The 19,879-nt window shown below is 35.8% G+C and overlaps 1 protein-coding gene across 2 annotated transcripts in view; it reads left to right on the top strand.

Annotated features, from left to right (window-relative positions):
* TEX11 (testis expressed 11) overlaps positions 1-19,879 on the top strand; it is a 383,978-nt gene that overhangs the window by 211,665 nt on the left and 152,434 nt on the right. For both annotated transcript variants that reach the window (XM_055376139.2, XM_004064340.5), the window contains exon 14: positions 17,738-17,889. In XM_055376139.2, the coding sequence (XP_055232114.1) occupies positions 17,738-17,889 (152 nt within the window). The remainder of the gene's footprint in view (positions 1-17,737; positions 17,890-19,879) is intronic.

Genomic DNA, 19,879 nt, shown 5'->3' with positions numbered 1-19,879 from the left:
TTTGCTATATCTTTCTCAGTGAATCCTTGTTGCTTTATGTTAGTGCTTCTCAAACTTTAATGTGTATATGATTGGCTAGATCAGCTGAAGATCTTGTTAAGATGCAGATTCTGATTTGGTGGGTCTGGAATGGGACCTGATCTGCATTTCTTAGAAGCTCGCAGGTGATGTCAATGCTGTTGGTCTGTGGCTCATTCTCAGAGTAGTATGGTTTGGGAATCCACTGCCTCCTAAAAAAAAAAAAAAATCAGAACTTTTCCTGTCCCCAGTCTTCATCACCCCTCCATTTATCCGTAATTCCTGAAAGACTTCTTTAATATATAAGTCTCATCTACAAATTATCTTAGTCCTAGATGTAAATTTATTTGATCCAGGGGTCCTGAACACTTTTATGGCAACTAAGTTACTTTTACTCCTAACCTTGGACTTTAATCCTCTTTTAAAATTTTGTATCTATTTAAAAAATTCTACAAACATGCTATGACTGTAATGAAAAATTTAAAACAAAAAAGATCACATCTAATATTATTATCCTAACAATCTGCTTTTAGTTTTTTCTTTCCTTTAATTCCTTATGTGTATTGGTGCATAATTTTTCCTAGTTATAATGTTAGCATTTGTCATTTATGTTGTTATTGGTGAAAGGCGTCAGGCCCCCCTTTTTTTTGATGCTGATTAGGTAAGCTTAATCAGTTACTGTTTATTCCGGTGACAAGAATACTAAATCAAATAAACAAAGGGATCTTGAATTGCAATTAGACTACCAAGATAGAATCAGAAACCTAGAGATAGTGATCTAGGAAAGTCAATGCACCAAATAAAAATACAGAACAAGAATGTAGGAGATCAGATTGACATTGCCAAACTAAAATAAAGAAGAGAGGAGAGCAGCAGCAGGCTTGTGAAGTCAAGATCAGAATCCTTGGAAGTCAGATAAGAGATACAGGGAAGCAATTTGTTCAGGCTCATCAAGTAAAAAGAAAGACCAGAAAGCCTTGCATCTTAACCATTTTATTCCCAGCCTTCCTGTTGCATAAAGCCTGATATTGTTTTATTAATATAATAGTTTTTGAACACACTGTTGAATGTTATAATAAAATATTTCAGAGCTATCTAGATTCTACACATTAAATGAGTTCCTGAAAAGTTCTGTTCAGAGAAAATTTGATATGGTATTATTTTTCCATAAACTTACACTATACAAATAAAATGATTTACCTCCAAAAAATGTTTGGCTCTAAGATATAATAAAATTATACTTAGGAATGTAGCAGAATTTTACAATTATATGTTTAAATGAAATACGTTCTTATGATAATGTAATAATACGTACTTGAGGTGAGTTGCAGAAATGGCATGCTAGCTGAGTGAGAATATCCTGATAATATAGAAAAAGAGATAGGTACAATATTGAAGACCTCATACTCAATAATAATTCCTTTCTGGGATAGATCTAAAAGGTTATCAGCCACTGAGAAATAAAAGCAAACATCAACTGACCCTTGAGATTTTAATTAATCATGTTTATTCAGATATTCCCATGTAACAGCCACTATCTGAGCTCAGTATTGGTGATTGGTATCATCCTAGATCTTTCTCTTCTCCTGTTTCAGGTTGAATATCCCTGTAATGTATTTTGTGGGACATTCGTATTTTTTGTTGTAATGAACATTACATTATGAGTTTATTTTTAGGAATCATAGTTCCAGTCTGTAGGAAATGAAGGTGGTACAGAATACACACTCAGTTCCTGAATCTTCAGTATAGATAAGTTTTGTTGAAATAGATAAGTTTGTAGGTTTTTTCCCTAGGGGGATTGGTTTTAGGGTTCTTGAGATGGGAAAAGGAGTTTTTTTTTTAAATTATTTCAACTTTTATTTTAGATACAAGGGACACATATGCAGCCTAGTTACATGGGTATATTGTACCCTAGTAGTGAGCATAGTACCCAATAGGTAGTTTTTCAACCCACATGCCCTTCACCTCTCCCCGCTCTACTAGTCCGTTGTCTATTATTCCCATGTTTATGTCCATGTGTGCTCAATGTTTAGCTCCCATTTATAAGTGAGAACATGTGGTATTTGGTTTTCTGTTCCTGTTTTAGTTTGCTTAGGATTATGGCCTCCAGTTACATCCATGTTGCTGCAAAGAACATGATTTCATTCTTTTTATGGCTGCATAGTATTCCATGGTATATATGTACCACATCTTCTTTATCCAATCCACCGAGGGACACCTATGTTGATTCCTTGTCTTTGCTATTGTGAATAGCACAGTGACGAACATATGAGTGCATGTGAGGTTTTTTTGTATAATCTATTTTCCTTTGGGTATATACCCAGTAATGGGATTGCTGGGTCTAATGGTAGCTCTGTTTTAAGTTCTCTGAGGAATCTCCAAACTGCTTTCCACAGTGGCTGAACTAATTTACATTTCCATTAATAGTGTATAAATGTTCCCTTTTCTTGCAGCCTCTCCAGCATCTGTTGTTTTCTGACTTTTTAATAATAGCCATTCTGACTGGTGTGAGATAGTATCTCATTGTGGTTTTGATTTGCATTTTTCTTGTGATTAGTGCTGATGAGCATTTTTTCACATGTTTCTTGGCAGCTTGTATATCTTCTTTTGAGAAGTGTCTGTTCATGTCCTTTGCCCATTTTTTAATGAGGCTATTTGTTTTTTGCTTGTTGATTTTTTTAAAAAATCACCTTTCTGACAAGCTTGTTGATTTTTTTAAAGTTCCTTATAGATTCTGGGATATTATACCTTTGTTAGATCCATAGTTTGTGAATATTTTAATATTCTTTTGATAGATTTTTTTCTGCTGTGCAGAAGCTCTTTAGTGTAATTAAGTCTCACTTGTCAATTTTTGGTTTTGTTGCAATTGCTTTTGGGGACTTAACCAAAAATTATTTGCCAAGGCTAATGTCAAGAAGGGTATTTCCTAGGTTTTTAAAAGTTGGTTGCTCCTGGAGAAAGAGTTCAATTTTCCTTACCTCATTGTGTGCACTGACATTCATTTTATCAACAAAAATTGTGCCTAGTGCAACATGTTGTCTAGGGTCTGGTTGTAGATACAAGAAATATAACAAACACACATTTCCCTAGTGAATTTATAGCCTACTATAATAAATTAAGCATATATATGCTTGATCAGTTGAGTAACAATAAAATTCAGAATATGAGACATGTATGGTATAGGCAAAAACAGTATATGAATTCAGAGAGAGTGAAAGATCACTGTTAGCTCTATTAGTCAGGGAATGCTTGATGGAGGAGGTGGGGTCTTAGAAATGGATAAGATTTGCATAGGTGAAGGAGTAGGAATTACTAGCAGGAAGATCAGAGTGAGCACAAGGCAGGTGTGGGGACAATAATTTAGTCCAATAAAGTATTTAGTATCGTTTATGCAAAGGGTACCACGTGGAAAACATAGGCACCACTTGCAAAGAATTTACAAGTCTTACTGGAAAGAGAGTATATGTAAAGATAATAATATAAGACAGCACATGGAAAATGGGGATAAGTGACAAATTGGTATAGGAATTCAGAAGAAGCCTAGACCATCATGGACTAGGAACATCTGAAAGTCTTATTTGAAGGTGAGGCTTGAGCTGGGCTTTGTTGGTAGGGTAGGATTTAGAATAGTGGAAAGGAAGAGTTAGGACACCTGTGGTAGGGACTATAGCATAAGTAGATATGGGGACAACATGGTCTATTTAGAATATGATGACTAATGAATCCGAGAGGATTTAGCATACGTTTTATATAAGGAGTATAATGAAATATAAAGTTAGAGAAGTAAATTGGAGTCATCTATTAAATTCCTTGATACTGGGTTAAAGGACTGTATGATATAGGCAAATGGGGACCCACTGAAGGTTTCCAAATAGGATAGTGACATGCTAATAGCAATAATATGCAAGAATTTGAGAGATAGGGAGATTAATTGAGTTGTTGTAAGTAGCTCAAATATGAAGTAATAAGAGCCTGAAACTAGGTTGATAGCAGTGGAAATTCATTCTTTCACGTTTGAGTTCCTACAATGTACCAGTCATTTTGTTGCTAGGCATTGAAGATGCAGAGATAAAATAATATGCATGTCCCTGGTGGTCTCAAGGATATCACTACTTAATGGGGAAGATAAGCTCAAAATTATGAAACAAATACAATCACAGAATATTTTTATATCATCAAAGGGGGGGTTAGAGGATAATTTATGAAGACAAAACTATTCTACCTCTTGCCTACCTATTTGGTATTAGAATTAATACAGTTTTGACTGACTTGCCAGCTGCACACTATCCTTAGGACCTATCTTTTTTTACATATACTTTAAGTTCTAGGGTACATGTGCACAAAGTGCAGGTTTGTTACATATGTATACATGTGCCATGATGGTGTGCTGCACCCATTAACTCGTCATTTACATTAGGTATATCTCCTAATGCTATCCCTCCCCCTCCTCCCACCCCACAACAGGCCCCAGTGTGTGATGTTCCCCTTCCTGTGTCCAAGTGTTCTCATTGTTCAATTCCCACCTATGAGTGAGAATATGCGGTGTTTGATTTTTTGACCTTGCAATAGTTTGCTGAGAATGATGGTTTCCAGCTTCATCTTTGTCCCTACAAAGGACATGAACCCATCCTTTTTTATGGCTGCATAGTATTCCATGGTGTATATGTGCCACATTTTCTTAATCCAGTCTATCATTGTTGGACATTTGGGTTGGTTCCAAGTCTTTCCTATTGTGAATAGTGCCGCAATAAACATATGTGTGCATGTGTCTTTATAGCAGCATGATTTATAATCCTTTGGGTATATACCCGGTAATGGGATGGCTGGGTCAAATGGTATTTCTAGTTCTAGATCCTTGAGGAATCACCACACTGTCTTCCACAATGGTTGAACTAGTTTAGAGTCCCACCAGCAGTGTAAAAGTGTTCCTATTTTTTCACATCCTGACCAGCACCTGTTGTTTCCTGACTTTTTAATGATGCCATTCTAACTGGTGTGAGATGGTATCTCATTGTGGTTTTGATTTGTATTTCTCTGATGGCCAGTGATGATGAGCATTTTTTCATGTGTCTTTTGGCTGCATAAATGTCTTCTTTTGAGAAGTGTCTGCTCATATCCTTTGCCCACTTCTTGATGGGGTTGTTTGCTTTTTTCTTGTAAATTTGTTTGAATTCTTTGTAGATTCTGGATATTAGCCCTTTGTCAGATGAGTAGATTGCAAAAATTTTCTCCCATTTTGTAGGTTGCCTGTTCACTCTGATGGTAGTTTCTTTTGCTGTGCAGAAGCTCTTTAGTTTAATTAGATCCCATTTGTCAATTTTGGCTTTTGTTGCCATTGCTTTTGCATAGGAAGAATCAATATTGTGAAAATAGCCATACTGCCCAAGGTAATTTATAGATTCAATGCCATCCCCATCAAGCTACCAGTGACTTTCTTCACAGAATTGGAAAAAACTACTTTAAAGTTCATATGGAACCAAAAAAGGGCCTGCATTGCCAAGACAATCCTAAGCCAAAAGAACAAAGCTGGAGGCATCACGCTACCTGACTTCAAACTATACTACAAGGCTATAGTAACCAAAACAGCATGGTACTGGTACCAAAACAGAGATAAAGACCAATGGAACAGAACAGAGCCCTCAGAAATAATACCACACATCTACAACCATCTGATCTTTGACAAACCTGACAAAAACAAGCAATGGAGAAAGGATTCCCTATTTAATAAATGGTGCTGGGAAAACTGGCTAGCCATATGTAGAAAGCTGAAACTGGATCCCTTCCTTACACCTTATACTAAAATTAATTCAAGATGTATTAAAGACTTAAATGTTAGACCTAAAACCATAAAAACCCTAGAAGAAAACCTAGGCAATACCATTCAGGACATAGGCATGGGCAAGGACTTCATGTCTAAAGGACGTATCTTTTTTTTTTAAACATTTCCCAGTAAAGCCATAAGTCATACAAATTAGCACTTGTCATAAACGATAAAAGTAAGGAATGTTTCTCTCAGATTCCAGAATAGGAAATGGAAAGAAGTGATGGAAGTGAAAGACATTATGATGGAAGAATCAAGAAGATATGTAACTGGGTATAGGAGGTGGGGAACAGGGAGACAGAAGAGGATAGATAGATGGCAACAGACTCAAGATGATGCAGTGTCCTGGAGGAGCTGGTATAAATAGTATAGAATGTGTGTATACAATGTACTTGAACAGTAAAGAATGAAGATTGAGAAAAAGAATAATGATTTCGAGTACTGGACTCAGTAGTAACTTCAAACATCTTTATAATAGCTATCATTCACTGAATGCTTACTTTGTACCAGACACTATTCTAAGGGCTTTTAATTTAATATATTATTTAACCTTTCACAAATACACTGTGAGGTAGGTACTATTAGCATCTTCCACATTATACAGATGGGGAGTATATTAGTCCATTCTCGCACTGCTATAAAGAAATACTTGAGGCTGGGTAATTTATAAAGAAAAGAGGCTTAATTGGCTCACGGTTCCACAGGCTGTACAGGAAGTGTGGCAGCATCCGTTTCTGGGGAGACCTCAGGGAACTTTTACTCATGGCAGAAGGCAAAGCAAAAGCAGGCATCTTACATGGCAGAACAGGAGAGAGAGAGAGAGAGAGAGAGAGAGGGAGGGAGGGTGGGAGGGAGAGAGAGAGAGAGAGAGAGAGAGAGAGAGAGAGAGAGAGAGAGAGAGAGAGAGATACCACACACTTTGAAATGACCAGATCTCGTGAGAACTCCATCATGAGAATAGCACCAAAGGGATGGTGCTAAACCATTCATGAAGGATCCACCTCCATGATTCAATCACCTCCCACTAGGCCCGACCTCCAACACTGGAGACTACAATTGAACGTGAGATTTGGGTGAGGACACATGTCCAAACCATATCAGGGAAGTTAAGAAACTTGACCAAGGTCACAGAGCTAGTAAGTAGTGGAGCAAGGATCGAAACCCAGGCTGGCAAGTTTCAGAACCTGTACTGTTAATTGCAGTGCGATACATATGGCCTATCTAAAGCAAATGTAGAACAGACAGGAGAAATGCAAGAGATAAATGAGATGTTAGGAATTAGAGATAGCTGTAGTAGATCACCTATCTGTTTGGAATATTTTGGCGGTAAATTGGAAAGAAAGGATAAAAATGGTAGAGGGACAAATGGGAAAATCCAACCCCACTAACACCAGTATAGGGGAGATTGTGCATGTCCAAGGCAGAGGAAAAGAATCCTGTATGGAGGGAGGTATCCAGAGGGCTAAAAAGAAGGTGTAATTGAGAAAGTTCAAGCTCCTAATATAGAATGGAAGTAGTATACTGATAGGGAGAGGGCACTAGCTCTAGGATCAGTAGGCCTGGTTTCAAATCCTAGCAATTCTCTTTACTAGCTGGCAGGTTGCTTGTGCCTCACTTTCCTCATCTGCAGTTTTCTTATATGTAACATGAGATATGATATTATAACACTTTCTAGGGTTGTTGTCAGATTACAAGAGATTATGTACATAAAATATGTAGAAGTTATAAACTATGATAGGTATTCACTAATTGTTAACTTTTTTGATTATTATTTGTTGAGAGGCAATATTGTGTAGTGGTCATGAATATGCTGCTTAGATTTGAATCCTTGTTCCACCATTAACCAGCTGTATGACTTTAGGTACGTTTTTAACTTCTTTGTGCCTCAGTTTCCTCATTTTAAAAATGGAGATATCAAAGTACCTACTTCATAAGGTTGCTGTGAGGACTAAATGTATTAATATCTGCAAAGTGTTAGAATTGTGCCTGATGCATAGTAAGCACTATATAAAGTTTGCCACTATATGAAGTTTGCTACTACTATGATTTGGGGAGCCCTTCATACGTAGTGGACAATAAACCTTGTCTGTTATATGTATTGCAAATATCTTCCCCTTTCTGTCTTTTACCCTACAGAGGTCTTAAAATTTGGTGAGGATGCTGAGTGAAAAAAAAGGCCAATCTCAAAAGGTGACATTATAGGAATCTGTGTAACATTCTTGAAACAACAAAATTATAGAGATGGACAACAGATTAACGGTTGCCAGGAATTAGGGATGGTGGGGAGAAGGAGAGAAGTAGATGTGATTGTAACAGGGTAGCATGAGGGATATCTTTGTGGTGATAAGACAGTTCTTGTTTGCCATGGTAGTTGCATGAATCTTCATGTGTGACAAAATGACATAGAACTATATGCAGGCAAACATCTCAGAGATATGCATTTGGTTCCAGAACACTGCAATAAAGCAAGTATTGCAATAAAGTGAGTCACACATTGATTGTGGTGATATCTTGAGTGTGCACATATGTCAAACTCATCAAATTGTATACATTAAACATGTGCAGTGTTTATTGTATATCAACTATACCACAATAAAAATAAAAAATATAGCCACTCCTACTTTTGATTAATGGTTTCATGGTATATTTTTTTCCAAACTTTTATTTTCAACCCTCCCATATCAGTTTTTTTGAAGTAAGTTTCTTGTACACACTCTACAGTTAGAACATGTTTGGGACTTTCCCCTACCTTTTTGAGTTATAATTGACAATTAAAAATTGTGTATATTTAATGTGATGTTTTGGTATACCTACATATTGTGAAATGATTACCACAACCAAGCTAATTAACATATCCACTTCATGGTTACCTTTTTTTATTGAGAGGATACTTGAGATCTGTTCTTGGCAAATTTCAAGTATATAATACATTATTATTAACTATAGTCACCATGCTGTACATTAAGTCTCCAGAACTTAATCAATTTTTAACTTAAAGTGTATATCCTTTGACCAGCATCTCCCCCATTCCCCCACCCACGAAACTCTGGTAACCACCATTCTATTATCTATTACTTTGAGTTTAAACTTTTTTTTAGCCTTCACATATTAGTGAGATCATGTAGTATTTGTTTTTCCGTGTCTGATATATTTCACTTAGCATAGTGTCCTCCGCGTTTATTCACTTTGTTGCACATCACAGGCTTCTCTCATTTGAAGGCTGAATAATATTCCATTGTATGTATATACATCACATTTTACTTATCCATTCATCTGTCAGTGGACACTTGGGTTACTTCCACATTTTAGCACATGTGAATAATGCTATGAATATGAGTGCACAAATATCTGTTCCAGACCCTGCTTTCAATTATTTTGGATATGTACCCAGAAGTGAAATTGCTGTGTCATATGGTAGTTCTATTTTTAATTTTTTTTGAGAAACTGCCATATTATTTTCCATAGTGGCTGTACCATTTTACATTCCCACCAGCAGTGCACAAGAGTTCCAATTTCTTCACATCCTCACCAACACTTATCTTTTGACTTTTTCACAGTAGCCATCCTAACAGGTAGTTTTCATTTGCATCTCCCTGATGGTTGGTGATTTTGAGCATCTTTTTAATATCTTTTGGCTATTTGTATGTTTTCTTTGGGAAAGTGTCTGTACAAGTTCTTTGCAGATTTTTAAATCAGGTTGTTTGATTTTTTTCCCCTTGAGTTAAATGAGTTCCTTACATATTTTAGATATTAGCCTCTTATTGGATATATGGTTTGCAAATATTTTCTTCCATTCTGTAAGTTGCCTTTTGATTTTGCTGATTGTTTTCTTGGTGTATTTTTTTTAGTCTATGCTGCCAATTTCTTTCTTTTAATTGGCATATTTAGACCATTTACATTATTTGTAATTATTGATGTGTTACAGCTTAAGCTTGCCACTTAAATTTTTATTTTCTGATCTATATACACTTTTAAAACCTTTTTAAAAATATTTATTTATTAGAGACAGGGCCTCACTCTTAGCACCCAGGCTGGAGTGCAATTGTAGCTCACTGTAACCTCAGACTCCTGGACTCAAGTGATCTTCCTGCCTCAGCCTCCTGAGTAGCCAGGACTACAGGCACACACCACCACACTCAGCTAATTTTCTTTTTCTTTTTAATTTTTTTGTAGAGACAGGGTGTCTTACTATGTTGCCCAGGCTCGTCCCGAACTCCTGGCCTCAATTGATCCTCCTGTCTTGGCCTCCCAAGGCACTGAAATTACAGGCGTGAACCATTGTACCTAACCTCTGCTTTATATTTTAGTTTACTTTTAGTTTTACAGAAAAATTAAGAAGATAGTACAAAGAGTTGCCATATACACTCTACACAGTTTCCCCTAGTATTGCCATCTTAAAACTTAAAGTATAATAAAAAAAAGTAAAAAAAAAAGTAATGGACCAATATTGATACATCATTATTATTAACCTAAAATCAATCATTAATTCCAATTTCCTTTGTTGTTACCTAATATCCTTTTTCTATTCCAGAATCTTACCTGTGATATCACATTACATTTAGTTGTCATATCTCCTTGGACTTCATTTGGCCATAGTAGTTTCTTAGATATATTTTTCTTTTTGATGATTTTGACAGTCTTGAGACTACCCGTCAAGTATTTTGTAGGATACCTATGTATTAGATTTTTTCTGATATTTTCCTCATGATTAGACTGGGGTTATGGGTTTGGGGAGGAAGATCACTCAGATAAAGCACCATTTTCATTACATCGTTATCAAGGGTATATACTGTCAATATGATTTACGTATGTTGATATTAGCCTTGATTAGTTGGCTGAGTATTCATCAAGTGTTTACACCTTGAAGTTATCCATTTTTCCTTTTTACATACTATATTCTTTGCAGTTGTGGAGTTATGCTCCCCTGCTTAAAGGCATAGTTATCTAGATAAATTATTTTGAATTCTTCTACGTGGGAAATTTGTCTCTTCTCCCTAATTCATTAATTTGTTCAACCATTTTTATATCAATACGGACTTGGGAATATGTATTTTATTCTTTAGGTTATAATTCAATACTACATTTTTGTTGTTCAGATTGTTTTAGCTTTGGCCATTGGGAGCTCTTTTAATTGACTCCTGCACCCTTTTGACATACCCCAATCAGTGTGGGTGGTTTTGTTTTTTATAAGCAATTCCTTTCTTTCTGACAATACAGAATGTTCTAGGTTCATCTTGTACATTTCTTGCCCCAATCCTGGAATCAACCATTTCTCCTAGGAGGTCTAGTTCCTCTCACTGGCAAAGTATATTAGTAACCAAGATCTGAATGTTAGTTGTGCTTGTTGCTACTGGGGTGTCATTTCTTCTAGGCCTTATTAGTTGACAGAGCAAATAAAATATATGTGTATACTAATCTGAGTATATAGACATATATATATAAATATTTTGGTATGTAAACATCTGTATCTATATTAAGTTAAACATAAGTTATTACTGATGTTTCCTATTCTAATTCATTAGCACTTAGATCATTCTAGCCTTGCTTGCAGATTACCCTTGCTTATCTGTTCCCAATCCAACAGTGGGAAACCTGGCTCTTACCATCCATCATTCATTTACTTAATTTTTTAATTGTTCAATTTTAGTATACATGTAAAGCAGTATCAGAATTGTTCACCTGTACCCTCATGAGAAACAACTTTGTCAACCAGAGTACAGTGCTTATGTGCAGTTCTTTTTGCCTTTATTCTTACAGACTCTACTTATTTCCAGAGTTACTTAGGTCAGTATCTAGTCCTCCTATTTCCTTTAGTGAAGTTGTTCCACACATTTGTTAGAGTCTCTTGTCACAGTCTCTATTATATCTGAGGATTCCCCCAACCTCCCAAATTATATATATATATATAAAATATCAAATTATATACAATATATATAATACCTAGTTATATATAATTATATATATAATTTGTATGCATTGAGATTGACTTGTGTGGTAAAGTCCTGTGGATTTTGACATGCATAATGACACGTATCTGCTATTATAGTATCACACATAGTATTTTCACCATCCTAAAAATCCTCTGTGCCTCATCTCTTCATCTTCCTGAGATGCTGGCAACCACATCTTTTCACTCTCTATTTTTCTTACTGGCCCTTCTTTTTGCTTTTGTGCCATTTCCGCAATGTCACGTAATTGGAATCATTTAGTATGTAGTCTTTTTAGATTGGCGTCTTCCAGTTAGCGATATGAATTTCAGGTTCCTCTATGTCTTTTTTGTGACTGATAGCTCATCTCTTTGTTTATCTATTTACCTATTGGAGGACATCTTGGTTGCTTCCTGTGTTTGGTGATTATCAATAAAGTTGCTGTAAACATTCACGGGAAGATTTTTGAGTAGATCTAAGTTTTCAAATCAAGTGGGTAAATTCCTAGCAGTGAAATGGCTCCTGTAGGTAAGGTATCATTTCTCTTTCTGTGCATTGAAGATTTTTTTCTTTGTCTTAGGATGGAATTTGACTATGACATGTCTTAGGATGGAATTTCTTTGGATTTATCATGTTTGGAGTTTGCACCACTCTTTGAATCTCTAGGTTTATGTTTTTTCCCAAATATTTGAGACATTATTTCTTTGAATATTTATTTGTTCTGCCCTACCTTTCTTCTCCTCTTCCAGGGTTCTGATGACATAATGTACATTTTTTGTTGTCTTACACGTCGCTGAGGCTCCATGCAGTTTTTTTTTCAGTCTGTTTTCTCTCTGTTGTTCAGATGAGGTAATTTCTACTTTTTTATTTTTCCTTCTCCTTCCTTCCTTCCTTCCTTTTCTTTCTTTTCTTCCTTTCTTTCCTTTCTTTCTTTTCTTTGAAACAAGGTCTCACTCTGTTGCCCAGGCTGGAGTGCAGTGGTATAATCATAGCTCACTGCAGCCTCAAACACATGGACTCAAGCAGCCCTCCCACTTCAGCCTGCCAAGTAGCTGGGATTACAGGCACCAACCACTGCACATAACTCTACTTTATTTCAAATTCACTTATTCTTTCCTTTGTCCTCTCCCTTCTGCTGTAAGCTCATCTGTTGAGTTATTTTTAAGATTTTGGTTATTGTATATACTAGTTTTCTGAGTATTGTAACAAATTACCACAGATGGGATGACTTAAAACAACAGAAATTTATTCTCTCACAATTTTGGAGGCCAGAAGTCCAAAATCAAGGTATTTGTTGGCTTTTTTTTAGATTAAAAAGACTTAGATATTTTAATCAATTGAAATGTATGAATCTTATTCAGATCCTGAGTCAAACACTTAAAATCAATAATGTATGAGACAGTTACATAAATGTGAACAGTAATTAAATACTTAAGAATACTGAGGATATCTTGTTAAGTTTTAAACTGTAACGATAGTATTATGTTTATGATTTTTACAAAAAATAGTTTCTATCTTTAAGAGATAGATAATTAAAATACTTGGAAGTGGATTAATAGGATGTCTTGAATTTACTTCAAAAGCATGAGTGTGTGTGTGTGTCTGTGTGTGTGTCTCTGTGTGTGAATGAGGTGGAAAGATGGGTTAAATAAAATTGGCTTTGATGTTGTTACAGCCTGATAATAATGATGTGTAGGTTCATTACATTATTTTCTCCACTTTGGTATATATTTGAAATTTGTGTAGCAGAGAGTTAAGGAAATACTTATTGATTCAAAGTAAACTGATCTAATCATAACCCTTGTAAATGGATGTCTACCTATGTATAAATAAGGTACTTCTTTTTTTTAAACTATGGGTCTCTTTTTATTAAGGCGAGATCTCTTGCAACTGGTGTTTCATGAATAGAGTTGCCAGATAAAATACAAGACTCGGTTAATTTGAAATTTCAGATAAACAATGTCTAGTATTTTAGAATAAGCACATCCCAGCTATTGCACTGGACACACTAATACTAAAAAAAAATTTTTGTTTATCTGAAATTCTAATTTTAGTGGGGCATTCTGTATTTTTTTTTTTTTTTACTTTAAGTTCTGGATACATGTGCAGAACGTGCAGGTTTGTTACATAGGTATATGTGTGCCATGGTGGTTTGCTGCACCTATCAACCTGTCACCTAGGTTTTAAGCCCCACATGCATTAGCTATTTGTCCTGATGCTCTCCTTCCCCTCACCCTCACCTCCCGACAGGCTCCAGAGTGTGTTGTTCCTTTCCCTGTCTCCATATGTTCTCATTGTTCAACTCCCACTTATGAGTGAGAACGTGTGGTGTTTGGTTTTCTGTTCCTGTGTTAGTTTGCTGAGATGATGGCTTGCAGCTTAATCCATGTCCCTGCAAAAGACATGATCTCATTCCTTTTTATGGCTGCATAGTATTCCATGGTGTATATGTACCACATTTTCTTTATCCAGTCTATCATTGATGGGCATTTGGGTTGGTTCCATGTCTTTACTGTTGTGAATAGTGCTGCAATAAACATACGTGTGCATATATCTTTATAATAGAATGATTTATATTCCTTGGGTATATACCCAGTAATGGGATTGCTGGGTCAAATGGTATTTCTGATTTTAGATCCTTGAAGAATCACCACACTGTCTTCCACAATGGTTGAACAAAAGCTGAAATTGACAAATGGGGTATAATTAAACTGAAGAGCTTCTGCACAGCAAAAGAAACTATCATCAGAGTGAGCAGGCAACCTACAGAATGAGAAAAAATGTTTGCAATCTACCCATCTGACAAAGGTCTAATATCCAGAATTTACAAAGAACTTAAATTTACCAGAAAAAAAAACAACCTTGTCAAAAAGTGGGCAATGAATATGAACAGACACTTCTCAAAAGAAGACATTTATGTGGCCAAGAAACATATGGAAAAAAGCTCAACATTACTGATCATTAGAGAAATGCAAATCAAAACCACAATTAGATACCATCTCACACCAGTCAGAATGGCAATTATTAAAAAGTCAAAAAACAACAGATGCTGGCGAGGCTATGGAGAAATAGGAACACTTACACTGTTGATGGGAATGTAAATTAGTTTGACTTTTCATTTTATTGAAGTTTTCTTTGCAGTGCAGAAGCTTTTTAGTTTGACATAGTCCCATTTGTTTGTTTTTGCTTTAAAAATTTTTTTTGCCTTTGCTTTTGGTGTTCTATACAAAAAAAATCCTTGCCAAGGCCAATTTCAAAGAGCTTCTTCCCTATTTTTTTCTTTTAGGAGTTCTGCAGTTTCAAGTCTTACATTTAAGTTTTTAATGCATTTTCTGTTGATTTGTGTGTGTGCCGTAGGATGTGTTCAATTTATTCTTTTGCAGGTGGATGTCCAGTTGTCCAAACACATTTTTTTTTTAGACACTCCATCACCCAAGCTAGAGTGTGGTGGCATGATCTTGGCTCACTGCAACCTGTGTCTCCTGGGTTCAAGTGATTCTTGTGCCTCAGCCCTCCCCGCATAGCTGGAATTACAGGCATGTGCCACCACATCCGGCTAATTTTTGTATTTTTAGTAGAGATGGGGTTTTGCCACATTGGCCAGGCTGGGCTCAAACTCCTGGCCTCAAGTGATCCACCAACCTCTGCCTTCTGAAGTGCTGGGATTACAGGAGTGAGCCACTGCACCCAGCCCAGGCACAAAAGAGACTGTGCTTTTTCCATTGTGCATTTTGGGCACCTTTGTCAAGTACTAGTTGGCTATATATACTTGGTTTTTTTGGGTTTTTTTCTGGACTCTTGATTCTGTTCCATTGGTCTATGTGTCTGTTTTTATGCCAGTGCCATGCTGCTTTGATTACTATAGGTTTGTAGTATAATTTGAAATCAGAAAGCGTGATGCCTCCAATTTTGTTTTTGTTTTTAAGGTTGCTTTGGCACAGAGTCTTTTGTGGTTCCATACAAATTTTAATATTAGTTTTTCTATTTATGTGAAAAATGCCATTGGACTTAAGATAGGCATTTCCTTGCATTTGTAGATCACTTTGAGTAGTGTGGACATTTTAATAATACTAATTCTTTCAATCAATGAACACAGGATATCTTTCTATTTTATTTTTGTTTTCTTCAATTTCATCAATGTTTTATAGTTTTCAGTGTACAGATGTTTCACCTACTTGGTTACTTTTATTTATATATATATATATATATATATATATTTGAGATGGAGTCTCACTCACTCTGTCACCCAGGCTGGAGATCTCGGCTCACTGCAACCTCCACCTCCTGGGTTCAAGTGATTCTCCTGCCTCAGCCTCCTGAGTAGCTGAGATTACAGGCATGCGTCACCATGCCCAGTTAATTTTTGCATTTTTAGCAGAGACAGGGTTTCACCATGTTGGCCAGTCTGGTCTCGAACTCCTGACCTCAAGTGATCCACCCTCCTCAGCCTCTCAAAGTGCTGGAATTACAGGCGTGAGCCACTGTGCCCAACTATTTTATATATTTTTGATGCTATTGTAAATAGGATTGTTTTCTTGATTTCCTTTTTGGATATTTTATTGTTGGCACAAAGAAACGCTTCTGGGTTTTGTATGTTGATTTTGTAATCTGCAACTTTACTGAAGTAATTTATTAGTTCTTAGAGTTCTTTGGTGGAGTCTTTAGAGTCTTCTGTATATAGGATCACTTAGTCCCATGGAAACAGTTTTTTAGCTCTTCCATTTGGGTCTTTGATCCATTTTGAATTAATTTTTGTATATGATATAAGATAAGAATCCAATTTCATTCATTTGCATGTGGAAATCCCATTTTCCTAGCACCATTTGCTGAAAGGACTGTCCTATCACCATTTGCTGAAAGGACTGTCCTATCACCATTAAATGGTCCTGGCACCTTTGTCACAAATAATTTGATGATATATGACAAGATTTATTTCTGCGTTCTCTATTCCATTCCATTGGTCTATATGTCTATCTTTATGCCGGTTCCACACATTTTCATTACTATGGCTTTGTAATAAGTTTTGAAATCAGAAAGTACAAATCCTCTAATTTTGCTCTTTGTTTTCAAGTTTGTTTAGGGCTTTTGGGGTCCCTTGAGCAAAGTCCATATTAATTTTAGGATGGATTTTTTCCATTTCTGCAAAACACATCATTGGGATTTTGGGGTTTTTTTGAGACAGGGTCTCAGTCTGTCGCCCAGGCTGGAGTGCAGTAGCCCGATCACAGCCCACTGCAGTCTTGACCTCCCAGCGTCAGGCAGTCCTCCCACTTCAGCCTTGCTAGTAGCTGAGACTACGAGCATGCGCCATCACAGCTGCCAATTTTTTGTAGAGACAGGCTTTTGCCATCTTGCCCAAGCTAGTCTCAAACTCCTAGGCTCAAGCAGTCTGCCCACCTCAGCCTCTCAAAGTGCTGGGATTACAGGCGTGAACCACCACACCTGGCCTGGGATTTTAATAGGGATAAATATCTGTAAATCTGTAGATCACTTTGGGAATATCAACACATTAACAATATTTAGTCTTCCAACCCGTGAACTGTTTACATTTTTAAATAGAAGATACTAGTGTATTATTTGTGTAATCAAACATAAACAAGTTTTTAGAAAGAGGTTTTGGCCGAGGAACTAGTAAATTTCTCATGTCTTTTCATGTAACTTCACTGGATCTCGGTAACCAATTTTTAAAGCTTGCAATCAGTTCTGGGAAAAACATAAATTAGATATTAGGAGAGAAATGATTATCTGACTATAGGTGTTAATAGAAAATGTTTATGGCTTAATAAACTGAAATTAAATTAAATCATGTAATATTGACAAATTAAGCTTATTTAGACATTTAATAACATTACCTGAGTTCAGATATGCTTTTATCTGGCTTATTTTGCTCACACTGAAATACATTTTAGTCCCACTGATCAGTAACCAGTTTTTCTGTTCACATTGCTTAAAATTGTGTCTCATTGTACAGAGAATCTGTTGGGTTTCATTTCCTGACGATTATTCATGAACATTTTAAGTCATCAGAAAATATTGGAAAAGTTCTGATACTCCATATTGACATGCTTTTACAAAGGAAGGAAGAACTTCTTGCCAAGGAGAAGATTGAAGAAATCTTTTTAGGTCAGTAGGATTTTCGCAAGTGTTTTAGAAACGTATTAATTTGTGTATAATTCTTAGATGTCAGAGTAATAGCAAAATCCTCAAGTCAATGGATTTCTTCTGCTTCCTTTTTTCCTTCCTCCCTAATGGTCTTTTAACAGTAACACCTCACCTGTCCACATCCCACAAATTGGGCAAGTGGAATGAGAAACTAAGCAAAAATAAGAAAACATCATTGAAAACAGACAAACTTCTGAGCTTAAAGCTCACATGTGGTAGAATATTGTGAGGTTACAAGCCTAATTTAATATCTCTAGTTTGATCTCAATTTAGCTGTGTACCTTTGAACAAGTCAAAGGACCTTGATTTTTTTTTTCAACTATAAAATGATGATTGTGAACTAAACTCCTGGTTTCTAACTTCTTTTCAGCAGCAGCATCCTTTTGTGATGCAATCTTATATGAACCCCACCCTGAATGAAATAGATTAGAGTTTTTCTGGTTAAAGCAGAGATGTAGAGCCAAATCTGCTCAGCATTCCCCTAATCCTCTGCCTCCCTGCAGAACTTCTGTACCCTGAAGAACACAGATAGTATGATCCCTTTCTTAGAAAATTCTCTTCACCACCTCGTCCTTCCAACTAAGTGCATGTAGAGATATAATTGGAGTTATATTCACTAAATGTTAACTCTGGGGTTTATTCTGAATGGTGGCATTTTAGGTGACGTGTTGCTTTCTTCTAAATACTCTACCATATTGTTTGAATTTTTATAAGCACAATTCATGTTTCTATAAAAACAAAGTCATTAATTTTTTAAAGGAAGTCATCTGAGTAGACGATCTCTAAGAACCATATTTTACTGATAACACCCTCCCTCCAGGCATTTGCCAATTATTTTTAGACCCAGTTTTGATAAACTTGGTTATCCGGTTTTCCTACTCTTAACATTTTAATGGTAGCACTTTGCAAATAGAGAAAAGGTTTAAAGGGAAGTATACAGATAGCCTGACCATAGGGAGGAAAAAAAACTCTACCAATTTTATAAAACAGATTCAAATTTTTAATACAACAATCTGTACTGTATAACAACTCCCAAAGGCATCACTGTGATATATTAATAGTACAATAAAATAAAATAGTTGTTAATGTTGACCTCAAGTGGTCAAGAAAAAGTTGAATTATGCTTAAGAATACTAGGAAGTTTGTTTACTTTTTAGAAAATTTAAGAACTTTCATGAAAATATTCAGACTTTTTAAATTCAGAAGTGATTTTTATTTAAAGAAAGTAAACTGCCAGTTGACCAGAAAACTTGATTACACAGAATAACTCATTTTCCTAAAATTCCACTTAGACTGTTCTATTGTGACATCTAAGTTACACTTACACTCTCAAAGTATTATAATATTTCAAGTAGATACATTTAGTAGCTGTTTACTCTCATGTGAGTATTTTTAAGTAAGTCATGGAACAAACTACATTTGCTGACTGGGCTAGAGGGTCAGAGATTCCTAATGTTCTAGTCAAGACTTTTGTGGAAATTGATAGTTTATGCCAAAGGGCAGAAGAGGAGGTGCAGAATTCTATTATAGTTTAGACTTTACCTTAATGTGCTAATGTATTTGAACTCTGTAAATGTCTAGACCAGAAACAATCAACGCAAGTTAAGATTTAAAGTAATAAAGTTTATGTGTAAGCATGGTCTTAAAGTATTTTACAAAGGCTTTAAGGCATAATTGGCCTTTCTTGTGAACTTGAGCTGATCTATTTAGCACATAATAGTATAAGCACTTCTTATTAATGATTTCTGGCATTGCTGTCTGCTCATTCACAATAACCTTATTAAGGCACCAGATGATGATCTAATTTGGAATGTGGAAAATCAGTTAAAAAGAGAGTAGGCTGGAAAACTATCACAGATTGATGGGAGAATTACTGTGATTCTAGCAAACTCTGATTGCATTATATTATCAATTATGGTAGTAAACCTAAAATTGATGATGAAAACCTGTC

Source organism: Gorilla gorilla, chromosome X, assembly GCF_029281585.2.
Source record: "Gorilla gorilla gorilla isolate KB3781 chromosome X, NHGRI_mGorGor1-v2.1_pri, whole genome shotgun sequence".
Taxonomy (NCBI): domain Eukaryota; kingdom Metazoa; phylum Chordata; class Mammalia; order Primates; family Hominidae; genus Gorilla; species Gorilla gorilla.
Note: the sequence above shows the minus strand (reverse complement) of the source record. Positions and strands in the feature narration are given on the sequence as shown.